The 20,137-nt window shown below is 39.3% G+C and overlaps 1 protein-coding gene and 1 pseudogene across 2 annotated transcripts in view; one reads left to right on the forward strand and one right to left on the reverse strand.

Annotated features, from left to right (window-relative positions):
- The window catches only part of IQGAP2 (IQ motif containing GTPase activating protein 2), a 287,229-nt gene that overhangs the window by 112,628 nt on the left and 154,464 nt on the right, over positions 1–20,137 (reverse strand). For both annotated transcript variants that reach the window (XM_072794591.1, XM_072794582.1), the window contains exons 4-5: positions 16,605–16,682; positions 11,726–11,802 (exon numbers count right to left, since the gene is read on the reverse strand). In XM_072794591.1, the coding sequence (XP_072650692.1) occupies positions 11,726–11,802; positions 16,605–16,682 (155 nt within the window). The remainder of the gene's footprint in view (positions 1–11,725; positions 11,803–16,604; positions 16,683–20,137) is intronic.
- On the forward strand, positions 14,770–15,554 carry LOC140614990 (microtubule-associated protein RP/EB family member 1 pseudogene; annotated as a pseudogene).

Genomic DNA, 20,137 nt, shown 5'->3' on the forward strand with positions numbered 1-20,137 from the left:
TACCTATATACAGATACATTTGTATATACATCTTATTCATTACAATAAATCTCTAAAAACAAAACTGCCAGGTTGAAAGGATATACACACAGTCAAAGCTTTTAGTATATAGGGTCAAATTGCGTTCTAAAAGAGATTACACTCATTAGTTGTGAGTTAAGGGTTAGCAAAAACCCTGTTCCCTTCTGTGAAAGAATTTGACTCTTTTAACATTCTGGCTCTGTTCCCCTAGGAACCCATAAAGGTCCAATGATAACCACATTAGTAAGCATCTTTGCTGAGGAGAAAAATAATCCCCATTGATAAATGATTTGAAGGAACAATAAATACCTGATATGAACACCTAAGTGTGTGATGCCCAAGTTTGGTGACTCTTCTAACTCCCACAGTCCTTGCAGGAAACTGGGCAGCCCACTGGGAAGGTGTTACAATAGACACTGGCTCCTAGGGCTGAGGCTCTCTGCCAGGGAGGCTCTCGTACCCAAGAGGAGTCTCACTTCTTAGCACCTCAGCGGCCAACTGGGGAACCAAAGAAAACAGCTTCTAGGGACGCCCAGGTGGCTCAGCGGTTGAGCATCTGCCTTTGGCTCAGGGCATGATCCTGGAGTCCTGGGATGGAGTCCCACATTAGGCTCCCTGCATGGAGCCTGCTTCTCCCTCTGCCTGGGTCTCTGCCTCTCTCTCTCTCTGTCTCTCATGAATAAATAAATAAATACAATCTTTAATCAAAACAAAACAAAACAAACAACAGCTTCCAGATGGCTACATGGATGACTACGTGCAGTGTCATGAAGTCTCTCACTGAAGAGCTAGTGTTTGATGCTGTGCTGTCAGCTGACTGGGTTCTCTCCTCTTCTGGGCAACTAGTGCCGGACATGGTGGAAAGCAGTTAGGAGATACCAAATGCTTAGATGAACCCAAGAACCTGCTGAAGCGTGTGACCTTTTTTTTTTTGATAAATTTATTTTTTATTGGTGTTCAATTTGCCAACATATAGAATAATACCCAGTGTGAAGCGCGTGACCTTAATCTACTGCCACCACATAGGGACACCATTTTCTTTGTCTGCTTACCACAGAATTGATAGTCAATGAAAATGTTGCAAATCTTTTTTTTGTTTTAAATACTATATGTTTGTTCACAAGAGACACACAGAGAGATGCAGAGACACAGGCAGAGGGAGAAGCAGGCTCCCTGCGGAGAGCCTGATGTGGGACTCGATCCCAGGACCCCGAGATCATGACCTGAGCCGAAGGCAGATGCTCAAATATTGAGCCATCCAGGCGTCCTGAAAATTTTGCAGATCTGATAGCCAAAAAATGTTATTTAATTCTGTGTTGCCTTTTGTTAGGTGTGAGGGTAGACATTTTTCAAACAAATTGTTCCACGTCCCCTTCCTGCAGGAAATTCCTATTAATGACTTTTTGAATTTTAAATATTTGTTGAGGAGGAGGAGTTTATCTTTCTTTGGTTTCCTCCCTTTTCCCTCAAAACTAAAACCAAAGAACAAAGAACAAATGACATTTTAAACATACGGTAGTTGTAATTTTAGTACTAAGTTCCAATATTATTTTTGCGTCTTGCCCACAGGTGGAAAACATATTAGAGTCTGAACATTCTTCAATATAGAATAGGCATTATGTATTCATAATTCAAAGCTAGAAAGACAGGATACGTTCCTTAGTTTAAATTCTAGGTCTTTAGAGATTATCAGGGATATAGAACTATTTACACAGCCTCTATAGATTTTATTACCAAAGGTTCATGCCAAACAAGTCATTAGAATTAAAACTAGCAGGCTGACATTTTCAAAACTGTAATATTTTATGAACCACTTCTCAACTCATTATTACATGGAAAAAATATTCCTGTTAAAAGAGAGCCCACATCATGAGGAACAAATGAAATGTCAACCTCTTCAACTGTTCCTTTGTATTAACAGGTACTATAAAATTAAACAGAATTAAATGGATAGGTATGGCAAAGCCCCAAAAGAATTCCAGGAAAATAAAAGCCACACATTAAGAAATGACAAAAAAAAAAAAATCATTCTATCTTTCTTCAATTTCTTTCATAGCACTTGATTTGCATTTTTCCTTTTTACAACTAAATTTAAAAATATACATGAATTAATCTACAAAGAAATATAAAATTAATTTAGTGGGAGAAACTTTGAAAATGTGACAATAAAATTTAAGTAGGAAGCACCCATAAAATGTCTTCTAACAACCAGTTTTATATCTATAATTGTTTAATGTTGTAGGGTTTTTTTTTTAATATTTTATTTATTTGAGGGAGAGAGCAACTATGAGCAAGGGGTGCAGGGGGGCAGAGAGGGAGAGGGAGAAAGAGAAGCAGACTCCCTGTGAACAGGGAGCTGGACGTGGGGCTCCATCACAGGACCCTGAGATCATGACCTGAGCCAAAGGCAGATGGTTAACCGACTGAGCCACCCAGGCGTCCCGGTTTTGTTTTTTTAAAAGATTTTATTTTTAAGTAGTATCCATGCCTAATGTGGAGCTCGAACTCATAAGCCCAAGATCAAGAGTCACGCAAACTACTGACAGAGCCAGCCAGGTGCCCATGTTAAATGTTGTGGGTTTTTCCCCCCCAGTGTTGCCTTTTAATGTGTAGTACTTATATTAATATTCTGCTATAGTTTTAATTTACTTCAAACCTGACATTCTTTATCAAAGCCAAAACTAATGATTATCTGTGATCCTTGAAATATTCATACATTTACTTCCCAACATATGTAATGTTGAGATCATCTAGAATTTTAGATCCATGCTTCTATTTTCATGTTACACAGTCAAAATTTAGGTAACTATAAATCTTATTAGTTTCTTTTCTAATATCATCTCTATCCAATTTTCTTCTTTCTTAATTTTATCTTTGTTTTTGTTGTCAGCATAAGTGTTCAAGAAGTACCTATTATTAGGTAGATAAGTTGAATAAATTACCAATAGCACATATATATTTTTTAAGATTTTATTTACTTATTCATGAGAGACACAGAGAGACAGAGAGAGGCAGAGACACAGGCAGAGGGAGCAGCAGGCTCCATGCGGGCAGCCCGACACGGGACTCCCAGGACCCTGGGATCATACCCTGGGCCGAAGGCGGCGCTAAACCGCTGGGCCACCCGGGCTGCCCCCAATAGCACATATTTTAATATTTTCATTCATTCCTTGGGTGTCACCTCTTGTTTAATCTAATGCCACTTTCAGAGCTCTGGTTTCCCTCAAGTGTCTGGTATTTCCTGATTTGGGGCTCATCTTGGGGCTCGAGACTTGCTTATTGTCATTGTTGGCCACAAGTTCCCAGGACACGAGCCAGTTCTAGGAAGCCTATGTGGAAACACGGGGCTGACACCACGAGGGGGCCCCCTAGCTTGCCTGCACGTGGCCGCTATACAGAATAATCAGAAGACTCGGTCCACACCCGGTAACGCTGGCTGTAGGACTCAAGGCCCAGGGCAGCTCCTTGCTCTGCTGCATCCAGTGATTTTTGGGCTGTGGCCTTGGGTCTTGTTTCTTGGTCAATCCTATCTCATCTGTGTGGTCAGTGGATGGCATCCTTTCTTACTGCAATTTTTAAAAAAATTACTACTTTACTAATTTCATGTCAATTTTGGAAAGGGACTATGAGAGCTGTGCTCAGTCGGTAACCTTGACACAATTGTTTTCACGTTATTTCCTCTGTTTATTCATTCATCTAATTACTTTGCATGGAATATCTACTACATAAAAAGTATTTTTCTCTACCACGCTGTTCCTAAAATAAGTGTTTAGGCTTTCACAAAATACAGGTCTGTTGGTTATAGGAACTATAACTAATATACTAAACAAAAGTGCTAATTTTCCCCCGTGGTACTGAAGAAATGAGATGACTAGTTCCAATTATATTTTCTAGTTCTCCATTGTATGCTGTAATATAAATCCTACAATAAACCAATATCCTGGTTAAACTAAAAGTTACCACAAGGTGGTGCTGAGAAGTTATCTTTTAGATTGAACAATCTTCATGTTTAAAGTGAGTCTAAATAAGAGACTTTCTGAAATTAGTATGGATCAGTTAGAAATCTCATTTGCATATACATACTTTCACCAAAATTTTTAAAATATTAATGTATATTTTTTATTTGGCTTCAATTATCAACATTTATGGTCTCCCATGTTGGAGCTTACTTAAATTAATCAGCTTTTAAAAAAACACCACTTTTCACAGCGTGGGAGTTTTATAACAAATTTATGTGTGGGAGGCACTTCCAAGCAGATTACTCAAAAGGGCAGTTTACTATGCACTTATCTATTATTCCTGTGCTGAAAAGAATCAGCAATAGCAGCCCACTCCCTCCCAAGCATTTTAATTGAAATGAAGCCATTCACTACCTGAAGCATATAGGAAATCCAAGGTCTTATTCTTAAAAAAGAGCCTGTCTGGTATAAAAAAAAAAACACCAATTTAATTTCTTGGAGCTCTTCAACACAACTTTTTAAGCACCTTTCATGCTTAAGAGCCGACACAAAGGGCTAAGAAGAAAGGAAGGGCTAAAGGAAGCCAAGTAAATTAAGGTCATCATCCCTTAGCTTCCCCCAAATAAGAACGTACTTGGTGTGAAATAGGGAATCTCTTATCACACCACAGGGACAGTACATTTGTGTTACTTAGTGAGGCCAGTTACTGTCCTGAGGGTAGCTAAAGCCTCACTGGCCCACGTGCTCCCATTTGTACAAGTATCAGTTCAAGTACAGGAAGCAATAAAGTAAAAAACAAAAAAAACACAAACCTCTCAGGGCTTTTCCTACTACTTTCAATAAACACATTAAAAGGTCCTATAGTCAGGCATCCCAGGTGGCTCAGCGGTTTAGCGCTACCTTTGGCCCAGGGCATGATCCTGGAGACCTGGGACCCCGCGTCGGGCTCCCTGCATGGATCCTGCTTTTCCCTCTGCCTGTGTCTCTGCCTTTCTCTGCATCTCTCTGTATCTCTCATGGATAAATAAATAAAATCTTTAAAAAAATAAAATAAAAAATAAAAGGTCTTATAGTAATGAAATGCAAATTCACAAGGTAGAAGTTGAATTTATTAAAGCTTTTCTGGAGCACGTCATGAGCAGTTCACTTTATGGTGTAGCAAGTGAGATGAATGTTTATAAATCCAGGCCACAGGCCTAGCCAGAAAGACAATGGAACCAGAATCGTAAGACCCAGATACTGGCTGCAAGACTGTCCCCATCTAGAATGTGAGTGACTCTGAGCAAGTCACATAATCCACGGCTTTCAGTCTTCTCATCTGTGAAATGAAGACCTGGACAAAAGTAACTTCTCAAGGTCTTTCCAGTTCTGAGGTTCTGTGATTTCTCATTTTAAAATTCCCTAAAATTAACAGTTAAGAGGTCTGAGCTCAAGTTCAAGTTGGATGCTGTCTTTAGAATTTTCTTAGTAGCATGGAAACACGTGACTCCTTCCTGAGGCCAACAGCTAAGCCAGCAATAGTCTAGGATCTGGGGTCACACAACCTGGTTTTGAATCCCAGCTCTTCCATATATCAGTTGTGTGACCTTATTAGCCTCTCTGTACTTCAACTTCCTTCATTACAAAATGGGATTATTAACAGTATGTACCACATAGGCACACCATGAGGATTAAATGAGATTGTTTCTGTGAAGTACTTTGAATGGTTCCAGGCATATATTTTTTTGTTTTTATTATTACTATGATCTTTGTTAAATATGTATGTCCTTTATTAATAACCAATTAATAATAATTAACTTATTAAGAACTTATCACAGCAGTTTCCCCATTCTCAACACTAAGAATCTTTTACTATTTTCCCTCACTGGTTCTGGGTTTCAAATGGTTTTATCTAGAGAGCTAAATTATTTTTCCATCTTAATCATATACATCACTGCCAGTATCATGTCAAAGTCTAGTCTTCTTCACCTAATATTCAATCGAAAATAAAAAAAAATCTTGAGGCAGCCTTACTGTAGAGAAATGAGTTCAGTTAACCCAGCTAAAAATTAAAAAATATGAACTCCAGAGGCTTAATTTGGCATCACTGGTGTATATGTACTGTGTTAAGTGTCAAGGCATGGTTCGTGGTCTCAAAGAGCTTAGGATTTAGTAGAACAAAAAGATACAGTCCTGATAGTACTTCAGGATAGGAAGAGGAGGAGAGACTATGGTCTAGAGTGTGGGGAGAATTTTGAACAAGGAGTGATTTAAAGCTACATAAGATGTAACTCCTCATTCCTCATCTTAATCCCAAACATTGCCATCTCTACATTACCCTCTTGAGAAGACAAAATTAGAATCTGCCCTTTGGGTTAAGAAGCCATTTGTACGAAGTTTATTTATAAATGCAATATGTTCTCTGTCAGATACTCCATGAGTTTGGCATAAGCCATCAACTGGTTTTTTGAAAGGTCCTTAGAGCATAGAGTGTAAGACATGAAGAGTTCTGCATTAAAGCCTGAGGGCCAGAGACACAATCTACCTGGTTAGCAAGGCAGCCACCTGACTGCAGATGAGCTCCTCCTGTATAGAGGAGCCCTTCTTCACTCAATGGTCAGTGCGCTTGGAACTACAACTGGTTAACCACAAGTGGGGCCACCAGAGCCACAATAACAAACACAAGTCCCAAATGTGTGCTATTTTGGCATCGTCACTGCATTTGAACACCTGACTGCTGGGGCAGTCGTGACATCATCTGCAGCAGGAGCACAACCATGACACAGAGGGAGGCAGGCTCATTTGCAGCTTGCTGTGGTCGGTGCCTTAATGGTCTAAGAAACTCTGTACAGTAAGAAAAGCAGAATCCAGAACCCTCATCCATCACACTAGAAAAATCATTATGAACCTATGACTTGCAAAGGATTCCTTGGAGGGTAGTTGATTTCATGTCTTAAAGCAGAAATAATTATGGTTAAGACTGGAACATCCTATTGTGACCACAAAGCAAGGATATTTCAAATAATGTCAGGTACAGTGCTACAAGGACAAAGGAGCTGACCCAGAAGAGCAACCACTGACCAAAGCAAGTCAATCTGATCCATCAGAATAGAAGATACTAACCCGGGATCCCTGGGTGGCGCAGCGGTTTGGCGCCTGCCTTTGGCCCAGGGCGCGATCCTGGAGACCCGGGATCGAATCCCACATCAGGCTCCCGGTGCATGGAGCCTGCTTCTCCCTCTGCCTGTGTCTCTGCCTCTCTCTCTCTCTCTCTCTCTCTCTGTGACTATCATAAATAAATAAAAATTAAAAAAAAAAAGAAGATACTAACCCTAGTTAAGTCTGTGAAAGGCCAGGAGTTCATAGCAATCATCAAAAGAGAACAGTACAAAGTGTACAGAAAAGAAATTATAATACAAACTGATAAAGTAAGGCATGTATAATTATTTGTATTGATTTTAGCAAGGTGGGAAGTGTTATTAAAATACAGGTGCTTTGTTTTTTCTATATCTGTCTATGGAATATAGATATTTTTTTACACTATTTATAGTATACTTTATACCCTAAGAATAAAAACCAGGAACTCTAAGCCAGAATGCCATGGAAAATCAAGGAAGTGACCCAAGATAAGAAAGGACCGAAGAACACACAGTTTGTGACAAAAACAGCCAGGTGAAAAGGGGGTCTGGCACTGACAGTCACACAACCATCAGGCAGACATGATCTGAGATGGAGAAACATAGTCCGAGATGATAAATCAGCAAAATGAACAATTACCAAATAATTCTACCTAAGTAGAGCCAATCCTTCATCTTGCGGGTGAGAAACCTCTAGAATGCCCAACAAATTTCAAGAAAATATTCAAAAGGCATATATAAACTTTTAATAACATTAATAGATCACGCCAATACATCATCATGACAGGACAATGGGTTATAGAACACTGGCCAAGCGAGACAGGCTGTAAATCATTTCTGGCAGAAGGAGGGTGGGCTAGGAGTGGGGACTAGAATGAAAATAAAAACCTACCTGGAAGCCATATACTGAAAATTATAGAGGTCTGACTGATTTCACAAGTAAAGTTTATCCCGATGCCTGGTAGCCAGGGTCTGACTCACCGTGGGGGAAGAAGCCCAACTGGTACCATGCACCGCCTGACAAACCATGGGTCAGAAACCAGATCTATAACCCAGGAAGGTGTAAAGGTGTTCTTTGGTTTCTGGTACCCTTATGATCATGTCAACTCTGGCCAAGAGTCAATATATTACAGTCCTGGGATGAGTGAAAATTAGTGTGTAAATAATTAAATGAATGAAATTTGCACTGTGGATTTTTCAGAATGGATTTAAGTGTGTTAAGTTTGTAATGATACATCTGGGTATTTTACCTGTCTTTTAAAGTATTGGAAGTGTTCAAAATAGCAGTTCTACTAAAACTGTTAAACTAATTCAATTTTACAACCAATGTTTAAGCATTTAACAGTTGTTTCATAAATTGAACAACAAACAACATGCAAAGAATGTTCTTCTCCATGTATAAATGCCCAGTTAAAAAATCCATTAGTAGGAACTTGTTAGAAAGGCTCTCACTTCTTCAACTGGTTTCTTTTCATTGCAGACGTTCATACAATCCAAATGAAGCCAGCAAAACCCACACCATATACACATTTTAAGTGCAAGTACATCAAAACAGTCACAATATATTGGTGTTGCGATAATAGGTACTTTAGCTAGCTTCCTTTTGATATTTTTTCTGAGTTTTCCATTTTTTCCCACAGTGAGCATTTAAATTTTTTTTTTAATAAGAAAAAGATAACAAGAATTTCTTTGAAAAAAGAATGAGGTCACCTATCAGTGAGATGAGTCCTTCTACATGAAGCAAAGCTTGAGGAATCCCTCTGGGGTTGCTGTGCTCACCTTCACGGGCGGCATTTCTCTGAGAACATCAAGCTGTAGACAAAGGAAGCAGTGAGTGGCAGGCAACAAGGCCGGGGTCAGAAATCCAAGTGAAAAGATGAGGAGCGGGCAAGAAAAGTGGAAAGCAGATTCAAACTGGAAGTAAGAGCAAAACCCCAGAGGATTTTTTTTTTTTTTTTAACCCCAAAGGATCTTAATGAGGTCGTTAAGCCCACATCAAGAAGACAGGGAACAGAAGGCCAGTTGGCATGGCTGGGAGCTGTCGCACACCAGCCCCACAGGCTGAGGTAGCAGGAAGGTAGAGCCTGGGTACACGGGGGATCTTCCCTCCTGGCTCCTGATCTATATTCAGAACCTTTGACCTGCCCAACTCCCTGTCCAATAATGCTGATTTTCTATACAGCAATGTTGCTGTATCCCCAGCCAGGATATAATGGCCAGACACGTATGTGTTCATTTCCAGCATCACTTCTAATTATCCAGTGAGAGCAAACCCACTGCCCTTATGAAAAGTGCTCTGCTACCCAGCTCCCCAATGTGTCTTGCCCAAATGAGAAGAATACCAGTCTCATTTGAGTGACTATATTCTAAACCGTTGAGGGAAAAAGTTTTGATAGAAAAAACTTTAGAAAGACTTGAGACTTCTCAGCTTTATACCAGGAAGCAGTCGTATAGCAAGTCTAGGACAGAGAAAAGAGAAGGCGATTCTCCCAGGAAATGCTGTTTGTTAAGTAAACAGTCAAAGATCCTACTTAAGGTCAGATCTGGTGAGGGACAGGCTCCAGAGGATCTGCTACAGAATGATTAACAGTAATGAAGACTTCCGTGAGTAACTGCATGACTGAGAAAAACAGTCCTCGGAAATATCACACCAACATCTGCATATAAGTGGCAAGAAGAAGTTGCCTTTTCTTTTTTTTTTTGCCTTTTCTTTATTTACCAATCTGCTGAAGCCATTGTTAAAATGATTACAAACTCATTTGCAAGCTTCACTGCAGTTCTATATAATTTCTCTGGAAAAATAGTGACATTGCTAGAATGGAACTTAGCACAAGTTTCTTTATAAGCTGCTTAACATTAACAGCTCAGGTGTCCACGTCGGTGGTGGTGGAGGTGGGAACTAATTTAAACTTGTCCAAAATACCCCAAGAGCATGCCACAGATTAGGAGATTAGCACTATGATGCACGGGTATGATAATGATATTAACTAACTGTAGCTGGCTTAGCAGGTCACAAAAGCAGTACTAAGTATAGTGTTAAGTGATCATTCTAAGCTCTGAAAAATATTTGACAAGAAATGTTGGGCAACACATTTGAAAATATTCCTCAAGACAAGCACTTTTGCACAAAAAAGCTTTCAGAAATACTGCTGGCATAATGATATACTAGCCAACACATGAAGAGGAAGGCATAGAAGTGATCCTGCTCTCTTCCCCACTCTTTTTTTTTTTTTTTAAGATCTTATTTATTTATTCATGAGAGACACACAGAGAGAGGCAGAGACACAGGCAGAGGGAGAAGCAGGCAAGAAGCCCGATGCGAGACCTGATCCCGGACCCTGGGATTGTGCCCTGCGCTAAAGGCAGATACTCAACCACTGAGCCACCCAGGTTTCCCCCGCTACCCCATTCTAAATTACAAGAATAAAAAGGAATCACAGAAAAGGCCCTTACATTTGGTCTGTATTTCTGTCATCTTCCAAACAAATCTCCTAAGTACCCATCAGGGGAAAAGTCAAATTATATGACATAATCAAAATTCTTTTCTAGTAGGCCAGCAGTGCGATGAATTATTGTAGAAACCTTTTCCTTTGGAGAGGAAAAGAGCCAGGAAGAAGTTAATATAAATCTCTACACAGAAGACTGCCAGGAAAATGACTTCTAGTGATATAAACACGAGGCAGATGTTTTAGAAGAAATTTAAAATTTAATTAGACATAAAGTCTACAAGCTATTACCTGTATGAATGCAAGATGACAGCCATAAACTGGATTTTTAGAATCGACTTTGTTACCACCTAAAAATAACTTTTCTTCCAGTCCAGTAAGATAAAAAATGATCTGTGAACTAGCACAATGTAAGCATTTTCAGAAATTAAGCTATCGAACAATTGCTTTTAATTAATGAACATTAATAGTATCCTGGGGGTCCTGTGTGGCTCAGTTAGTTAAGCGTCTGACTCTTGATTTCGGTTCAGGTCATGATCTCAGGGTTGTGATATTCAGCCCCAAATCATGTTCCTTGCTGGGCATGTAGTCCACTTAAGATTCTTTCTCCCCCTCTGTCCCTCTTCCCTCCCTCTTTAAAAAAACAAACGTTATCTTGATTTGACTAACTCGAAGCAACTCTTATGCTTCTTCTTTACCCCGTGGTCCAGGTTCTATTGAGTGAAGGTCAGAAGAAACTATCCTGATACTGGACTTCCTTAGTCTATGATAAGAATTGAAGCAAAATGATGATTTAAGAGTATCAAAGTTATGACCATTAAAGCTGCTCGTTTGATGTAGTTTGGCTGGCTATATTTGTAAACTAGATCACAACTCAAGAACATGGCAACATTATGAGATCCCCAGAAGTTTCAACTTAAGTTTTCTCATTATTCTTACAGGTCTTTCATTCATTTTCTGGTATTCTGTTTTGAATTAGATCTTAAAAATCAGAAAAAATAGTTTTCCAATTCAAGGACTATATTTATGTGATAATTTAAAAAATTTGTGCCAAATACAAAACAACTCAATCCAATAAAAGGTTCTTTGGATTATTTAAGTAACTTAAGATCCCTCTTCTAAAACAGAAATTACAGTTTCATTTAAATCTACTCCCTACGCACTTCGTTGTGTTTTTTCCCACCTCAATGCATGAATGCAGTATATCATTCTCGGTATGTTTTTCCGGTCATATACATCTGTTGTTTCTGGATAAAATATCTGGAAAACAAAAGAAACAATATGTTTTATTATGTTTTGTTTTTCAAAGTTACTTTAAATCTCCCAAATGATGGTACTTTGATTGTCTTTGTTGTATTTCCTTAAATGTAGAGGAACCTGCCCATTGTCGCTCCCTCCCTTTTGCTCTACAGGCAGACCCATGGGTGCATCTGGGCCCCTGACGGCATGACAGCATGCCTCCTAGTGGGCTTGGGAGAGTGGGGGATTCCTGGGTGGCCACTCTAGGAGGCTGCATCCACAGGGCTAGTGGCACTTTCACTCCACAAGCTGTAAGCCTGGTCAGGCTCTGCTCTCTGTAGCAGGGTCATCCTGTGACTGCCTACAGGTACCCTACCCTGAGAAGGGTGTCTGTCTTATAGTGTTTTATTATAACGTTAAACACCTAACTACACACTTGTATAAACAGGCATGCACACACACAAGACATGCTGATGCTATTTTCTGCTTGAATAATACATTTTACCAAATAAAATCTGGAAAGTAAATGAAGTATGAAAGAAGGCACTACCTATAATCTCATTTCCTAGATTGTTACCATTAGCATTTCAGTGTATGTTCTTCCAGGCTTTTTTCAGTATATATATGTCTCTGATTTTTTATATTTATGTATGTATGTATGTGAAAACAAAACTGTAATACTCTAAGCCCCAGTAATGCTATAGTAGATAGTATTATCATAGTACCATAGCAGAACATGACTATTTCCATCCTCTTCATTATTCTATTAGAATGTTATTTATAATAGATGTTTGTGATTCTGTTATCTTTTTGAATGATAATTTAAGTCAGTTCTCTAAGGTTGAACTTTTTGTTTGTTTGCTCCCAATCTGTTCCTATTAAAAGTTTACTGCAATGAATATCCCTGCATTTTCTGAACACTTGATTACTTCTTTTGGATAAACAACTAAATATGCAGTTACTTAACCAGTAAGATTGAACAGAGGCTTTTAATACACATCAACACTACTCTTAAGCCTGAAACTAAAACCTTGATAAGAAACAGATTTTAGAATAGGGCACCAAACTCCTCTATTCCCAAGCACCAAAAATGAGTCATTAGGCTTAAGGCTTCTAAGAAAAAGATAAGCATGCTGGCATTACCATTTTCAGTAGATATTTTATAAAAGTTGACATAAAAATGAAAATTAAGTCCAGTATCATATGGTAGCACTTGATACTCAAATCTGATTTTCTATTAGGCACTGAAAAAAGCTGAGAGAAGAAAGCAGCGAAGTTTTCTCAGCCACAATGTATAGCCACAGAGTGCTTAAATAAATGTCTTCAGTGAAGGAAAGTTCAAGGTCTTTTCAACTTTCCCTCAAAATGTTTGCTGTTACAGCATCTGTCAGGAGAGGATTCTCAATTCAGAAGGACAGGACCAGGTTTCAAAGGCTAGCAGGAAAGTGGAAGAAATTTATAGCTCCCCACTCGCTTTCCTTTCAAAAACCTGTATTTCTTTATATTTCTCCATATGGAAATGCATATTCCTATAAATATTTGTTTCATTTCTTTTGGAAAATCTTGAATAAGATTTTTTAGCCAATACGGTAGGATCAATTCATAGAGTTCACCAGGACATTTTTTAAAAAGATTTTATTTATTTACTCATGAGAGGCACAGAGGGAGAGAGAAACAGGCAGAGACACAGGCAGAGGGAGAAGCAGGCTCTATGCAGGGAGCCTGACGCGGGACTCGATCCCGGGTCTCCAGGATGAGGCCCTGGGCTGAAGGCGGCGCTAAACCACTGAGCCACCCGGGCTGCCCCTCACCAGAACATTTTGATCATCACCATACCCCCAGCATTAGCAGGATGCTGCGCATGGAAAAGGTAAGTGAAGACATTAGTAGTGGTCAAATACAGCCATCAATTCAGCACGCTATTGGTCACTCATCACTGCAATGTAATGTATTAATCACTTCATAAAAATCAGTGTTAAAATAGTATCTGCCACATGGATCACTTATTTGGTTTTAAGTTAAGGAAAACTTGGCCCAACACATGCCATTTGAAAAGCTTTAAGTCAAATCTATGAAACATAACAAAATGATCCTAATTTAAAGTATGTTGCCTCATAGAGAAGAATTTTATTTGAATTTTTCTTTATTAATCTGTTTGCTATCCAGTAAGGACTTGCTAAATGACAACCTAGAAATATGAATTCTATATTATAACTCGTTCCCAAACGGGAACAGTATTTAATGTTCCAGGCATTTTCAGAGAAGGGAAAATAATTTGATTCAAAATGCAAGGATAAATCAATATTGGCTATTTTGAAATAAAATATGCTGAGCTAAATCAGGTATAAGCTCAAACAGACTGAAAACTGTCATTTATAATCTACATTAAGCAATTTTTTGTTTTTGTTGTGGTGGGTGGTGTTAATTCAAACCTGGATTAATAATAGCAAGACCTGGACCACTTCCACATCATTTCTTCAAAACAGGGGTACATAATAAGCAACAGAATGGAGTGAACTATCAATACCTACAAAGCCTGATGGATCTCAAGGGCATTACTGAAAGAAAGTCAATCTCTCTATTCCATTTCTTTAACATTCTCAAAATGACCAAACCATAGAGATGGAGAATAGAGTAGGGGCTGTCAGGGAACAGGGCTAGAAAAGGAGGTGATGGTCAAGGCCTACTCCTCTGTGGTATATGTACCTTAATTGTGGTGGTGGTAACACAAATATATTCATGGCATAAAACTGCATAGAAACATACACACAAAAATCACTGCATATAAAAATGGTGAAAATAAGGTCTACAGCCTAGTTAACAGTAACACACTGATATCCATTTATTATTTTACTCCAGTTAGTAGATGTAATCACTGGGGGAAGCTGAATCAAGAATATGCATAGATGGGTCAGGCGATTTGAACAAGATGAAGACGGAACCTAAGCTGGGCACAGGCAGTGGACGTTGTCCCGCTGAGAGCTGAAGATGGCAGTGAACTCAATGTCTGTCACCAGTGATAACCTAAGTCGACATGACATGCTGGCCTGGATCAATGAGTCTCTACAGCTGAATCTGACAAAGATTGAACAGTTTTGCTCAGGGGCTGCCTATTGTCAGGTTATGGACATGCTATTTCCTGGCTCCATTGCCTTGAAGAAAGTGAAATTCCAGGCTAAACTAGAGCATGAATACATCCAGAACTTCAAAATACTACAAGCAGGTTTTAAGAGAATGGGTGTTGACAAAATAATTCCTGTGGACAAATTAGTAAAAGGAAAGTTTCAGGACAATTTTGAATTTGTTCAGTGGTTCAAGAAGTTTTTTGATGCAAACTATGATGAAAAAGACTATGACCCTGTAGCTGCCAGACAAGGTCAAGAAACTGCAGTGGCTCCCTCCCTTGTTGCTCTAGCTCTGAACAAACTGAAAAAACCTCTCCGCTCTAACAGTGCAGCTCCACACAGGCTCAATGCAACACCCAGAACTACTGCAACCCCCAAGGCTGGCCCGGGTGTGGTGCGAAAGAATCCTGGTGGGGGCAATGGGGATGATGAAGCAGCTGAATTGATGCAGCAGGTCAATGTATTGAAACTTACCATCGAAGACTTGGAGAAAAAGAGAGATTTCTACTTTGAAAAGCTAAGAAACATCAAATTGATTTGCCAGGAGAACAAAGGGGAAAACAACCCTGTATTGCAGAGGATCGTGAACATTCTCTAAGCCACAGATGAAGGCTTTGTGATACCTGATGAAGGGGGCCCACAGGAGGAACAAGAAGAGTATTAACAGCCTGGCGGCAGAGCAACATCCGAATTCTTCACTCCAAATCATGTGCTTAACTGTAAAATACCCCCTTTTATTATTCTTAAAGGACTCACTGGTTTCTTTTCATGTCTTCTTAAAGTGCACCTTGCAGAAGTTTCACCCCTTTTCCAATGAATTTGAGTTTGGAGCTTTTACCCTGTAGCAGAGCAGTATTAACATCTAGTTGGGTCACCTGGGGAACAGATAGGCTGACCATGGGGCTCACTGTGTGGACGCTGGTAACACTCACTGTTGTTGCTTTTATGTCATATACTGAGGTGGAGTCCTCAGTAGAGAAATGTAAAGACTGATTTGAATTTTAAGCTAATGACAGAGAATGTTTTAATAAATAAATGCCTTAAGAATAAAAAAAAAGAATATGCATAGATGTACTATTTTTGCAACTTCCTGTGAATCTAAAATTATTTCAAAATCAGAAGTTGAAGAAATCACTCTACAATTTCTAACAAATGTAATTATTTCCTCATTTCCTCTACTTGTCAATTTGTCTCTGAGGCTTAAGGGCACTTGCTCTTTCAATTTAATAAGCACTGAATATTGGCCAAGTTTTATTTGGGACAGCTATTTCAAGAGTAAGAACTCTAACTCCCTGGGTTTTACCATTCAAAGTGATAATATGCTTTATAATAACACTTTATAAAAATACTTTTGTCATTTTAACTTACAGTGATACAATACATGGTACGATACTGAATCTGAAGTCAAAAAGGAGGTGGCTACTTTAAGTTAACTGTCTACCAGCTACGGCTTGTCTTGACCTTGTTGAATTTATGCATGCTTTAACCTAGCTGCTCTCCATCTGTGTACATACTTCATTCTGAGTTCCTGCCATATATTACTTTGCACAGGCCTTTTCATATTTCTGCGTAGTCCTCACATTTGTTGTGCCCGAAGCAATGAGGCCATCTGCTGCATTAACACATCCCAGTATGCCAGATCTTCTTTCATAATGAGGTGTTCACATGACCCCTTTTGGCTTCTCAGTTCAGGCTTACCTTGGGTAGACCAATAGACTCCATTGCTCTTAACCACTGGACCGTATTGTCTGTATGTCGAAAATGAAGGCCGGACTTCTAGTGTGAAGATGGGGAGGGGGAGAAGAAGGGACCACATGAAAAGTGAGTCATTTGTAACAACTTTTTTTCATTAGCAGGATGTTTTCCAATTCTATTTCTCCTAAAATAGAGTTATTAAATCATAAAACAACTGGAGACACAATAAAGAAGACTAGGCTATCTCAGCAACAGCGTTAGTAATGGACCATTCCAGTCCCCACAATTCACATATTTGAGGTAATTCTGAACTAGAATCTCAACATTTAATGTCTAGCACATGCCCCAGGATATTTTATGAGACACATGTGCACACACATGCATGCACACATACGCACACACAGTGTCAAGATTTTGGCAACCGTGGCTGAGAAACTTAGCAACTTCAAGAAAATAGGATTTTTAGAAGACTAAATGCTTTCTTCCTGGTTTCTGGTTCTGCCAAAACATTTTTTTTTCTGATCTTGAATAGAATTTCTGTAGAAAACCTGTAAATGTAGAAAAATACATAGAAAAAAAAGGGGGGAACCCCCACAGTTCAGGGGCAATTTTAGTATGCCATCCTCTTATAATTTAATCATAATCTTTGTGTAAGAAATAAATCTTCAGTAGAAATGTTTTACAAGACCTTTCTCTACGTGCACAATGACAACAGGCTTTCTATGTCTTCTGCTTTTCTTTAAAGCCCTCCTCAGTCTTTTCCCCACAGTCTATAACTGTGGCAACCTTACCTGTATCTCATCAAGTAGGTACTGAAACATTGGGAGCTTTACGGGTACTCTGTATTTTTCATTAGTTAAATGAGTAGCATAAAGTTATGTATTTTATTTTTCATTTTAGTATATGAAAAAACAGGAATTACAGCAAGTTTCATTATATAATATCCGATAACAGATAATCACATTCAGAAAGCCTGGCCCTTCCTACCTCTTCTACGATCTTCTACAAATCAAATAGTTTATGTAAAAGAAAATGTTTTTGTTGCTGTTAGACTTATATTTTATTTTTTAAAAAATTTTTATTCATTTATTCATAGAGACACACAGAGAGAGAGAGAGGTGAAGACACAGGCAGAGGGAGAAGCAGGCTCCATGCAGGGAGCCTGACGCGTGACTGGATCCCGGGTCTCCAGGATCACACCCTGGGTTTCAGGCAGCACTAAACTGCTGCACCACCTGGGCTGCCCTAGACTTCTACTTTATAAAGTATAGGTCAAATTAACATTTGACAAATGTGTATGCCTTTTTAGTAGTGGTCAGACTGAATTCTGTGTGTCAAGCACTGCATGTAAATTATCTCTGCTTTTCAAAACACTCTGCAAGGCAGTTATCATTTCCCATTTTTTAGAGATGAAGAAACGAAGGCCAGAAAGACCAACTAATTTGCCTGAGACCAATTAGGTGTTAAGTGGCTGAGCTGAGATTCAAAATGAGGTCTCTCTGAAACTGAAAACCTTCCTCATACTAGCATTCCCTAGTGGTAGAACAAAGGACCTAATGATGGTGGGATTATTCTTTGAATGGAAAAAATCAGCAGTTACTATGAAATCACTAGAGGGAGGAGAGGTGGGGGAAGAGGAAGGGAGAGGGAAAGAGGAAAAAAAGGGAAGAGGGGCACCGGGGAGAGAGGGAAGGGGAGGAGGGGGAGGGGGCCTGGAGAGTTAAGAGCCAGGCAGTACTGTCTGAGGGAGACTCAGCATAAACAACTCTTACAGAATACAAACAAGTCTCAGACACAGCCACTCTGTGACCATGGAGGGACAAGATGGAAACAATCCACATTCACATCAAGACAGAGAAGAGGAACCTAGGCACCACAAAATAACTAAATGTCCCACTGTTCCAACTAAGATGAGCAACCGTTTTCATGGATGAGTCTAATCCCCATTCTATCTTTTCACCTCCTAGATAAAAAGTACTGGAACACCAAACTGATGCTGCTTCCTGACAACTCTCCAAAGATAACTGGTCTTTGCTTCCCTAAATCCATATTAGAATCACCAGTACAAGCCCAACTCTACACTAAGCTCCTCTTCCCTCCTGCTCATAGTCCCATCAGTATGTATATTTTTCTTGCCATAACAAGTTAAATAAACCTAATTTTGTTTGACCCTTGTTTGAAGGCTGGTTTCTTGGTGGGCTTCAAAAACCCAAATCATTAAGCAGGTATCCGTGTCCACTTAGTGGTCTTATTAGCCAGGTAACCTCAGGAAAGTTACAAATCTCTTTGAACCTTGGTTCCTCAGCCATAAAATGGGTATAGCATACATCTCTGAGTTGAGATGGAATGAGAATACACATATAGCAATTAGTTGCAAAGGGCATCTAAGAAGGCAATAAATATTAGTTATTATAATTATTGTATGCTATAGGACCAGGCTTGCAACCTTATTCACTTTAAGGTCAGAAAAAGGTTTAGTGTTTCATGAAAGAGGCACTGAAGGAAAGGGTGGTTATCTTGGTCTTATTTCTATAGTAAACGAAATGACAGATTTCAAATCCTTCGTCCATTTTAAACATCTGAAGAATGCTGACTTCGGAATGCTAAGGTATACATATTCAAGAAGGTTCGGTGTGTGATGTGCATTAACATCTTCAATTTACTGTATTTATTTCAATTAGAACAAAAATAGTTTCCTAAACACTGAGGCCCAAAATAAGCTTAGTCCATAACCACTTTCACCTTGTCTATTTTTTCACCAGTCCCCCATATTCATACCAGGCTAGATGGCATGTTTGTAGTCTTATTTAGGGAAGGGTTATTAATGTCTATCCACCTAATTTCTTCCAGCTTTGGACTAGAACGTACATGCTGATTTCCCACTGCTGAGCTATTTCACCAGCCAATAAGGTTACTTAAGCTTAAATTGAACAGATGAGGAATTATCTAAGTCTTCTTTGGATGATAACTTCTTCTACCTAAGACTCACCTGAATAGTTAACATCTATAACATCTATTTTAAGTCCACTGTTATCCATGCACTGCCTGGAAAGATACCGTTTTCTGTTCTTAAGCATCACCAAACTCAAGGAATGCCCTTCTTGCTCCCTCCTCTCCTTTCTCTTGCCCATCTTAACCACCTTGGGAACACTGTGGGAACATGCCTTCACCATGTAAGCCTTGGCCTTTTTACACTCTACCCCCCTTTAGAACTGGCGCTCTCCCCTTGGTCACGTTATGCTGTCCACCCAGCCATCTTCTCTTCATGGCCCTCTATCCATTTCTAATCCCTCTCCAGGTTGTTTTCTCTCTTGAACCCATTTACTTCTTGTCTATGTAGGCCACTGTTACCTGTCACCTGGCCTAGTTATCCCCTCATTGGACTGCCTCCACCCTCATCTTGCAATTTATTCTACACATAGCAGCCGACTCATCTTTGTGAAGCCATGATGCCTCTTTCAATGGCTTCCTCTTCAGTGACTTATGATGAAGTCACAGATCTCCCAGCCTGGCTGTGTGATCAGTCTCTGCTTCGA

Source organism: Canis lupus, chromosome 2 (genome assembly GCF_048164855.1).
Source record: "Canis lupus baileyi chromosome 2, mCanLup2.hap1, whole genome shotgun sequence".
NCBI classification, from domain to species: domain Eukaryota; kingdom Metazoa; phylum Chordata; class Mammalia; order Carnivora; family Canidae; genus Canis; species Canis lupus.